The 10,912-nt window shown below is 38.5% G+C and overlaps 1 protein-coding gene across 7 annotated transcripts in view; it reads left to right on the top strand.

Annotated features, from left to right (window-relative positions):
* Positions 1 to 10,912, top strand: part of PARPBP (PARP1 binding protein) — a 52,444-nt gene that overhangs the window by 586 nt on the left and 40,946 nt on the right. For 5 of the 7 annotated variants that reach the window (XR_002435275.1, XM_021387462.1, XM_021387442.1 and 2 more), the window contains exons 2-5: positions 352 to 504; positions 5,636 to 5,866; positions 8,671 to 8,775; positions 10,467 to 10,637. Coding sequence is in view for 6 of the 7 variants with exons in the window: in XM_021387462.1 (XP_021243137.1) it covers positions 355 to 504; positions 5,636 to 5,866; positions 8,671 to 8,775; positions 10,467 to 10,637 (657 nt within the window). In the remaining variant the exon portion in view is untranslated. Of the gene's footprint in view, positions 1 to 351; positions 505 to 3,951; positions 4,047 to 4,222; positions 4,310 to 5,635; positions 5,867 to 8,670; positions 8,776 to 10,466; positions 10,638 to 10,912 lie in introns of those variants that run through there. The other 2 variants (XM_021387469.1, XM_021387478.1) reach the window with 2 other exon arrangements.

The following is a 10,912-nucleotide window of genomic DNA, read 5'->3' as shown; positions in this document are numbered from 1 at the left end:
TGGTGAATGGGGGAGATGCTCTCTGGGGGCATTCAGGCTGTCTCTTTGTAGAGACAAAAGACTGTCCAGTCAAATAACTGATATTCTTTCAAGTTGGTAAATATACAAGGAGAATAAGAGGTCTTTATAAACATGTCACTCATAAGCACATTCTGCTCCTTCTCCTTGAAGTTATTCCATTGTTAGTGAGGTGGGTCTTGCTAGACTATGCCTTTGTGGGAAGAGTTTACGTTGTGGACTTGATACAGAAGAAGAAACAGTAGCATATGCACAACTTAACAGAAGGTGAACACATGCATAGGCCTCTTGTGTATTTACATTTACTTCTCTTAATTATGTGTTCTACTCCAGGCAATGAATTCTTTCCAGCAAAAGATCTTAAACTTAATCAAATATTTCAGAAGACAATGGCCCTTATTTTCAAACTCGGAAAGGACTACTATATGTGGAGCAGATTGCATGCTGACAGCATTACAACTGTCCATGGCTGAAGTCAATAAACAGGTTAGCATCCTTTTTGTATGTTCTTGGGGCTTACAGCATCTTAAACTTGGTTTGCTTACTAAGCTTATGGTTAAACATCTATTTAAAACAGTTGTTTTGGTCATTTCAGTGCTGTTTTTGGTCTGAGGGTTAGATGCAGCAAGATGCTGTAGAATAGCAATTAAGCAAGTACTTTATCAAATCAGAGCTTACAGAAAGAACACTGAGGTGGGAGAATAGAAGTGCTTTAAGTTTTTTTTGTCAATCCTCAACTGTAATGGTGAATGCTAGTGTACTTTGTTTGACTGCATAACTTCAATTCTGCAGCAGAGTAGGGGATTGAGATGTGCTGGGTGGGGCGGTTATTCTATAGTCAGGGAGTCCCTAGAGTGAGGAGAAAGCTGCTGGGAGCCCCCAGCCCTTGTAAGAGCAGCACAGGAGACATGGGTGGCTGCTACTGCTCCTGGCCCCACACATGTACATACAAAGGCATGTACATACTACAGGGAGTACAAACAAACAGAGGTGGTTTAGGGCTGGAGGGTGCCTGCTCTCTCTCTGGGAGTAGCCTCTATTGGAAGAAACTTGGTGACCACATGCTGCAATGGCTGGGCAGAGGTTGAAAGAGGATTCCTTGATGAGAGGCACTGAATTACCCATTTGGTGTTGGGATAACCTCTCCACAGAGGTTTGCTGCCTGCCCAGGGGCCTGCATTTGCAATATCAGGATGAGGCCACTGTGCCCAGTAAAGCTGGAGAGCTACTGTCTATAGCTGCTCTTTTGAGACTGGTTGCATGAGGCTGCAGTGAAGAGATGACAAGATCTCAGAAGAGACTTTATCACTCAGAAAGATGTTGAAGGGTCCAGGAGTGCAGATAATATCCTCCTTTATCCTCTCAGTTGGAGGTTGAAACCCAGGAAGAAGGGAGTGAAGGGATCAGGTGAATGATTGGCTTTGTGGATGGTGCCACTTCCAGGGTTTCATGTTCTGTGATCTCAGTTGCACCTTCAAGAGACTGGGTATATTGATGCTAGATGGAACACCAGAACCAGGCAGTGCAGGACTGTTTTGTCCAGCATGTTGGCTGGACCAATTAGCAGAGCTTTTAGCTAGATTTGATGGAAGAAGGGGAGGTACTGTGAATGATGGAGAATCATAGAATCAACAAGGTTGGAAAAGACCTCTAAGATCATCCAGTCCAACAATCCATCTATCACCAGTATTTCCCACTAAACCATGTCCCTCAGTACAACACCTAAACATTTTTTGAACATTTCCAGGGTCGATGACTCCACCATCTCCCTGGGCAGGAAAGCCAGGAGACACTGTCACCTTATGAAGCAGCAGGAAAAAAAACCTCAGAGTTGTCCTAAAGGAGCTAAGGAAGTCTTTTCAAAGAGGGCAACACAGCTGATAGCCCAGCTGAAATGCCTCTACACCAATGCATGTGTCATAGGAAATAAGAGGAATTAGAAAACTATGGCTTAATTGTTATCACAGAAACATGGTGGGGAGTATCATGCAATTGGAATACTGCAATCAACAATTACAACCTTTGTAGAGGAGATAAGCTGGGATGGAGGGGAGTGGGTGTTGCCCTTTGTGTTGAAAAACTGACAGACTGCAAAAAGCTGTCCTGATTTTGTTCCTTCCCAGCTTTCCCCCCTCCCCTCTCCCAGCCTTTTGAAGAGAATGGCTCTGTACAACATTGCTTAGAAGCAACTAAACATCAGTGAGTTATCAACATTGTTTTTCTCTTAGAAAAAAAAAATGCCTCATACCAGAGGCTCTGAAGAAAGCAATTATGTCCCAGCTGAAACTCAGACACCGTGAAACATAACACTGTGATGTCCATCATGGAATGAAAGTCCAGAACTTTTTGAACTTCCTTTGTGTATTAGTCAGCTGGCATATACTTACTGCAAACCATCATTTTTATTAACTTTCCCTTTAAAACCAGATACTCTAGACAATTGACCGTGTAAGTAATAGAATGCACTATCACAGTGAGTGCCTGATGGTGGAAGGCAATATCTGGAGTGCAATTCTACTTGAATTTCAAGAATTTTTGCAGAGCTAATATAAACTTAACTAATCTCTGCAGGTCCTTGGTCTTGCAAGAAAAGGTTTTGCTTTATTAGGTACCATATTAAAGCTATACTGTAACTTAGCTTGAAAAATTCTTTCAGAACTAACAAAATAGTGAGACAACTTTTTTCCTCCAACCTGCTATTGTTTTGATTTTCTTGAAGGTGGTTACAATATGGTTACAAATTTAGTTTTCGGAGAAGTTGGAGCAGAAAACAGGACACTAGTTTTCATGCAGTCTCTGGAATAGCAGGCATGTTCATGGTATTGAATTATGTTAAAAACCACATGCAAATTCAAAGATAGGGCCAAGTTTCAAATTGCAGAGGTTAGAAATACGTACATAGTCCTGCATCCCAAGCCTTATTTTTGTCTCTCTTACCTTAGCTCAATCTAACTAGTAGCAAATGTCTCTACTACTATGTAGTTTCACTTAAATGCAACATCTTGGTGCAATTTTTTTTTGGTGTATGCAGTTTGGGTTGCAAGGATTGAAACAGATGTTCTGACATTTTCAGTGTTGTAGTCTTCAGCCTTTGACAATATTCCTCTCCTTTGCTGGTAGCCATGATGGATGGGTGCTGTCACTAACATGGGCTGCCCCCGACACCGTACTGGAGAGCTTAATTAAATGTCTAATGATCCATGATTTGATGGATGTAGATTTTTTTCTCCCACTCACACCTGTAAAGCACTTGCTTTAAAGAAGTGATACTCCTACTGACAGCAGAAAAGACAGCAACAGAAATGAAATAAACAGGGTTATATACTGTACCTAATTACTTAAAGTGCAGTATTAACTAACCTCTCCTCTGGCTTCTTTCTGACATGACTGGGTTGCATCCTACAACCTTCAGTAATATTTTAGCAGGAAATACTGATGATAGGTGGATGGTTGGACTGGATGATCTCAGAGGTCTATTGCAACCTGGGTGATTCTATGATCATTCAGTTTTACTCACGTAACAGGGCTTTGTCACTTTATTTAGTCTTAAAATTCAGTGAATTCCTAGTCTACTATCTGTTCCTACCTGCTGTCTCTCTTTCATCTTGTTGCTATTTGTGCCTTCATGATGTTTTGTAACTCCCTGTAACGCAATGGAAAGTAGAGCAATAATAGCAGAGTGGCACAATCCTAGGCTACAGCAAGTAAGATCAAGCCCAAATGCAGCAGCTATGGATACAGAAACAAAGGGGGGAAAAAAAACTGCTTACCTTTCAGAGACCTCCAGTAGGTAGGGATCTCCAATAAGATACACTCACCTCCACTGCCAATCCTTAAATGAGGTCTGAAAAGGGGTGGATCCTGGCTCCACCCCTTCTGGTCACTCAGGTGCATTGTATGCACCTGAGCTCCCCTGGGTTGGCCTTGCCTTCCTTCAATCACTGGTTCAGGCCGTGACTTATCATTTCTGCTATGCTTCCTAACTATTCTACCTTTGCTAACAACTTGTCTCTGTAGTTTTCTTCTTTGTAAGTGAGATTAAATGTAGCATTATAGGCTACACACAGTTTCTTAATCTTAGTCTCTTCTGTTTTTTTTTCATGTAACAGTAGTGTAATTAGTAGTTTTTCATGCAATAGTACAGTAATAGCAGGTTCCCTTAATGTAAGTCAGTTAAAAATATGTAAATTAAATATTATTTTAGTCCTTTCTCTAGATGTTTTCTGCTCCTCTGGTCAACCGAGAACTCTTTTCTCACGAGTAGGAAAGGGACTACTGCTGTTATTTTCTGGTAATTTGAGTTTCTCTTTTTGCCTAGAAGAGGAAAAGGTTCTTCTGTTGCTGATAAAATGCTGTTATTTATTGTGCTACACGTTTTGCTATCTTTTGCCCACTTTATATGTACTTTCAGCTTAACTCTGTTAATTACTATCAAATCTCCTAATTGACTGCTAAGTTTTAATTCTTTTCATTTTGATGGTCAAAGAAAGGGATGCATGGGAATGTAATTTAATTGTTCTGTCATGGCCAGAAGATTGTAAGATTGTTTTATACTATATAGTTAATTTTAATTACGATACTGGATCGGCCCAAAAGTAATGCCTCCTATTTATGTCTATGGAAACTATGACAGATACAAAGAGCACAATAACACTATTTGATAGAGTAAATTCTCAGCTTCAAAACATTATTTTTCAACATAGTCACCACCATTAGCTATGCTTTTTCATGAGTGATAAACAAGAGCCTGCATGCTGCACTAGTAAAAATCTATACCAGCAGTGGTGATCCACTGTTACCACCACCAAAATGCACCGCCTACTGCCTCACTGTGCTCACATCCATTCAAGTCAGAGTGCAATTTTTTCCACGAGGAGTAATTCAATTGCAGACCTTTGCTTCATCCTCACTTCCATGTCAGACTGCCCTTCTGCTGCTATGTCACACAGAAACAACATGTAACAGATTACTGGTTGGAAGGTTCAGCCTCTGCTGCCATACCACTGACATCCGCCTATGATGTCGTGGGCCAACAAAATGAAATAGGAGGCATTACTTCCGGACCTGCCCATGTGCTTAGGTGTGTGTTGCTTTAATGCATTCATTAGATCAATAGAACTATCTAACTATTCATTAGATTTGATAGAATGCTATCAACATTATGCAAGAGTAGAAGCGTATTAACATTGGGGAAAAAAAGCTTGTTTTTGATTAGGAAATGACACGTTTTCTCAGGTCACTACTTGAAGCAAGTTAGTAGGCTCTATTTACTACTTTCAGAGTGTAAACATCTGTCATGATGAAAACTCTTTCTGCAAATAATTGATTTTATGTATGTAATAGTCCTGTGAAAGTCAATGTCTGATCCTGTCAGTGAGTTTCAAAATACGTGCCTGGTATTTTGAAGATCAGGAACGAGGACTGCAAATTCCAAAAAGTCAACTGCAAGGCAAAAACAGTGGAAGAACTTCAGTTATAAGTAACACTTCATTCACTACAAATGCGAATGTTTAGATTATAATAGGTTTTCTTTGAGGATATGCATGCAATGCGTTTTAAAGTAATTTTTAAAACTACGAAGTACAAAACATTAACTTTTTTGTTGTTGTTCTATTAGCACCATGGAGATTTCTCAGTATCATTCAGTGATGTGATGGAGACTTGGAAATATTTGTTACACGACAAACTAGGATTATCATATGAAAGCATGGAAGAACCTGAAAATTATGCTGACTTTAAAAAGGCCTATCATACCTTCTTAGCAAGCAGCAATATGTTAGATATAATAGACATATATCAAAAGTGCTGTGCTCTTGCACTTGTATCTGAAGATGAAAGCATAGCCCCTGTAAGTATTTTGTTTGATTAATCTCTGATATTGTTTTGACATTTCTGATAATGGTTATAGATTTACAATGCTTCTAAAATATGTGCACAAGTCCTGAATAATTCACAAGTTACTTGTTTTTTCGGTGGGGAAACAAATATATTTAAATTATTAAATCTTTTAAAGAATCTTAAGACTATTCAAAAATTACATCCTGCTGGATGTGTAGATCACTTCTCCAGAAGTTTTTCTGCCAGAAAAAGAAAAGCTGAACTGTAGAGATTTGATATGACTGGATCAAATCTTAGTGATTAATGTGTTATGGAATTTTGGATATATGTTGCTACGCAGTCCAAATATTTTTTTGTTATAAAAATAACACACTTCTAAAAGCAAAAAGCCCTCCATATACTACATGTAGTTTTATCTGATGTTTTTCGAGAAACCAGAAGAGATTCCACGTCATCTACTCAGTCAAGCATCTGTTGCGGTTTATTGCAATTCAGATATTATAACTCTGCACATAAGGCCATGCTCTAGGCTAGAGAAGTTGTAGTGTGTATTCCAATCTGACTATGCAAATAACACAAATTTGATTTATCTTTACCAGATTGAAATATATTGAATCGCATAGTAGCTGTTGGAAGGTACCTACAAAAATTGAGTCCAACTGTTATGCTACTTTGGGACTGATCCAAAGTTAAAACATGTCATTAATTATCTAAATTATTAGACATTATTATCTAAATTATCTAAATGCCTCTTAAATACAGACAGGCATGGAATGTCAGCCACCTCTTTAGGATTCCCATTCCAATGTCTAAGTAATCTCTCAGTAATGAAATTGTCATAATGTCTAGTCAGAACCTACCCTGTTGCAGCCTTGAACCATTCTCATGTGCCCTGTCTCTTGATACCAGGGAGAAAAGATGAGCAACTCCCTCTCCATTTCTCCTCCTCAGGAAATTGTAGAGTAATCAGATCATTCCTCAACCTCCTTTTCACCAAGTTTAGCAAACCCAGAGTTCACAGTTGTTCCTCATAGGACATGCCTTCCAGCTCTTCTAACCGACTTTGTTGCCCTTCTCTGCGCACCTTCAATTATCTTAATATCCTTTTTAGTATGTAGAGCCCAGAATAGAACATTTGAGTTGAGGTGGCAGCAGTGCTAAATATAATTGGAGAATCACCTCTTTTGATCGGCTGGCTATGCTGTGTTTAATGTACCCCAAAATGCTGCTTGCCCTCCTGGCTGCCAGGGCATGTTGCTGACTCATGTTGAGCCAGCTGTCAGCCAGAACCCCCAGATCCTTTTCTGCAGGACTCCTGTCCAGCCACTTGTCTCCCAGGCTGTACGTACGTCTGGCATTACTCAATCTCAAAAGCAGAATCCGACCTTTGTTCTTGTTAAATTTCATGCTGTTGCTAATGGCCCAGTGTTCTGATCAGCGTAGATCCCTTTATAAAGCCTCTTGTCTCTTCAGTGAGTCAACAGCACCTCCCAGTTTAGTATCATCAATAAATTTCAGAAAGATGCAGTTAACTTCATACAAAGCATTGATGAAAATGTTGAAAAGAACTGGTGTCAAGATGGAGCCTTGGGTAATGCTACTAGAGACTAGCCACCAGCCAAATGTATTCCTGTCTTTACTGCAACACTTTGAGCCCTACTGTTCAGCCAGTTTTTCACCCAGTGTACTATATGCCTGTTTGTCTCACAATTGGACAATTTATCCAGAAAGAGAGTGAGGGATAATATCAGAAGCCTTGCTAAAATCCAGAAAAACTAAATCTAGTGTCTTCCTTTTGTCCACGGGGGGGTCTTATCGTAGAAGGCTATCAGATTAGTGAGATGAAGCTTCCTTATTCTGAACCCATTTTGGCTGGGCCGATGATTGGGTTGTATTAGCAGCAACTAAAAAAGTTTGAAATACAAGCATGCCACATGAGTTTGATTTTTGTGCTCTCTAGAGCATGGAAAGGTCAAAGACAAAGGATGCTGATAATGGAAAAAAAAAAAATAAACTTTGGATTTAGATTCAACTATTTCTGGTTTGTATGAAAAATAACAGAGAAGAGCGACCAACTGCTTGCAGGAAGGCAAACTAAAGTATTAGAGAAAAATTAGAAAATAAAGGATAAAATATTTCAGTTGCTTTGAGGAACTCTTCCTACTGAGTCAGGAATAAAGCTGTGTATGTGAAAAAGTAGTCAAATACTGGAACAGGTTCCTGAGAGAAGATGTGGAAAAATTAAAGATTTGGCTCAGAAAGTTGTCACTGAGCAAACTGGTCTAACTGGTCCTCCTTGCAGCATGGACTGGTACTAGATGATCTCAAAAGATCTTTTTAAACCCATATTGTAATAAGATTCGATAACAGGTATGTCTGTAACAAGTTTGCCTGCTTCCTAAAACTCAGAGAACATCCACTCAAACATTCCAATTACTGGATAGAAAAGAAATTACAAGGAGGACTGAAGTTCAGGAAGCTCCAATTTTCTTATCTCTTTTTTCAATGTAAAGGAACTTGAGAGCATTAATGGGCTTTTCATATCCATGGTGTAATGCTATTTTTTCTATGAAAGATGAGCAGCTGCTTTTAGTGCAAGTATCTTACAAATGTGTACAAGATCTCTAAGTTGATTTGAATCTTACACCTCATTTCTCTCAAAACAGTTGTACTTCTAAAGACTAAAGAAAAAGTAAGTTTTGGGGCTCAGAACACTAGCAAACTGTAGGAAATCATAGTTTCACTTGGTTTTAATACTACTTCTGCTGTTTAGTCACCTTCATATTTAAATTTATTCAATTCTTTTTATTGAAGGTTCAACTGCTAGAATTTCTTTCTGGTGCAATGAACGTATCAGAAAATAATGGTGCTGTTCTTCCTTCTACACCAGTCAACAGACAGGATCAGTGCAATGTGAAGGTAAAAATTATTTCTATCTTTTTTGTAATGTTCTGTAGATATAGGAAACTTAAGGTGAAATGTAACATAGTTTCCTTTTGCAATTATTGCTATTAAAATATTGTTGGTTTAAAAATAATAAACAAGTGTATTCAGACTGTATCACTTCAGTGTGAGTGTGTGTATGGGGCAAGTACACAAACTTGTACTCTGAAAGACAGTGCTCTTATGGCAGGCACTTGATATGTAGATGTAATCTGCCTTCAAATATGATTCTATGATTAAACACCTTTAAACATTTTTCTGCAAGTATACTTGCAGAAGTAGTCTTTACCGAGAGTCAAATGATTTGTCTGATGCTGCCAAGTGAAGTGCTAAGTGATGTAAACTTATTAGGTTTCATCACCTTGTTTTCATTCGCTCATATTTACTTCCTTACAGAAGAAATCTGAACGCCAACTATAGTGGTAGCTGTAGCAAAGCAAGCGAGTCTTGTCTGTCCCAGTAGATGACTGGAGACTTCCTGGGAATGCTTGATTCAACCCCACAAGCAAGAATCCGAGAATACTGTATAGCAGTACTTGAAATGCCGGAGCTTTTGTCATTTCCAGGCTTACCTTCCTCATCATAAGTAGCAATTTCAATACAGTGTATAGGTACAACTCAGAAAATAGTTCTCAACATGTGAGCAAACGTTGTCCCAGCAATATGATACCAGGCTGAAAGAATGCATTAGTGAAATGCGGTTTGATGCTTTTCTGTTTTTCACTACAGTTCTTTCCTAGATAACACTCCTACTAAGCTAATGTCTTGCTTGACTTTGGCATGTGTAGTGAAAATATTCCTTGCCCTTTTTTCCTTCTCCTGAATCTGCCCTCTTAAACTGCTACATCTACATATTTTTGAATTCCTATTGAATAAGAAAAAAATCCGTAGCAAGTAAAGGTTTTGTCATTAGCTTTCTTTTCATGAATGGTCTTTTTTAGTCTTTTTTTTTTTTGCTTATGATAAAACTAAATTCTTCAGTTCTGGGACTGTTGTTCTTACAGGATCCTGAACAGTGCTGCAGTATAAGTAATTACACTGATATAATTTGGTTATGTGGGTGGAGTTGGATATAAAATTTTAATTCTTCAATCTTCTATGATTGATATCCCTGGGAGTCGAGTGAAAATTAGTGAATCTGAGGTGGAGCTGGTGAGGTGATGAAAATTCTAGCCTGTTTGAAATTAATGCAAATCCTTTATGTGATTTCTCATTGTTAGAATTTTACCTTGGGATATAAAAGGAATATGTGTGAGGGGATTTCAAAGCAGAAGTAGATATACAATTTTAATAGCTAGAGATCATAGAATCATAGAATGGCTTGATTTGGAAAGAACATTAGAGGTCATCTAGTTCCAATCCCTGCCACCCACCAGATCAGACTGCCCAGGGCCTCATCCAACCTGGCCTGAAACACCTTCAGTGATGGGGCATCCACAGCTTCTCTGGGCAACCTGTTTCAGTATGAATATTGAAGTATAATACATGTAACTTTAATGCATACTAATCATGCTTGCTTTTGTCAGTGCTTCCAGAATCCCAATATATGGAGTAATAATTTGAAATTATGCAAGTTGAGACACTTTTATAAAAAAAAAGTCTTATAATTAGCAGACATGTAATTTAGCAGCAGGGTGACTCATTAATGTTGGTGCTTTCTTATACAGGTGACCCTCTTGGCAAAGAAGTGTTTTTATTCATATTTAAGCCTGTTGGTGAATTCTAAGGATGATCTGGCATTGGCTCGTATTCTAAATGTTCCTGACAGAGGACTTGGTAGAGAAGCCTTCACTAAATTAAAACATGCCTCACAGGAGAGAAAAATGTCAATTTTCCTGGTACGTGAATCCAATGAAACTTGCTGTAGATCAGAGATAGTGCAATAGATTTATAAACATGAAATGTTGCTTTAGTCTGATCTACAAGACTGACATTTGCAAGCCAAGTCAAATACCACCATAAAGAGAGTTTCAAGGCTTAAAAACATAAAATAAAGCCAACACAACAGATTTCATCTGACAAAATGGATGATTCATTGGTCATGAGATCTAAAGATGCAGAATTTTTTTTTCTGTGCATGTGTACCTCTAGAATGCTAAAATGTGATCTAGTA

This window comes from Numida meleagris, chromosome 1 (genome assembly GCF_002078875.1).
Source record: "Numida meleagris isolate 19003 breed g44 Domestic line chromosome 1, NumMel1.0, whole genome shotgun sequence".
Classification (NCBI taxonomy): domain Eukaryota; kingdom Metazoa; phylum Chordata; class Aves; order Galliformes; family Numididae; genus Numida; species Numida meleagris.
Note: the sequence above shows the minus strand (reverse complement) of the source record. Positions and strands in the feature narration are given on the sequence as shown.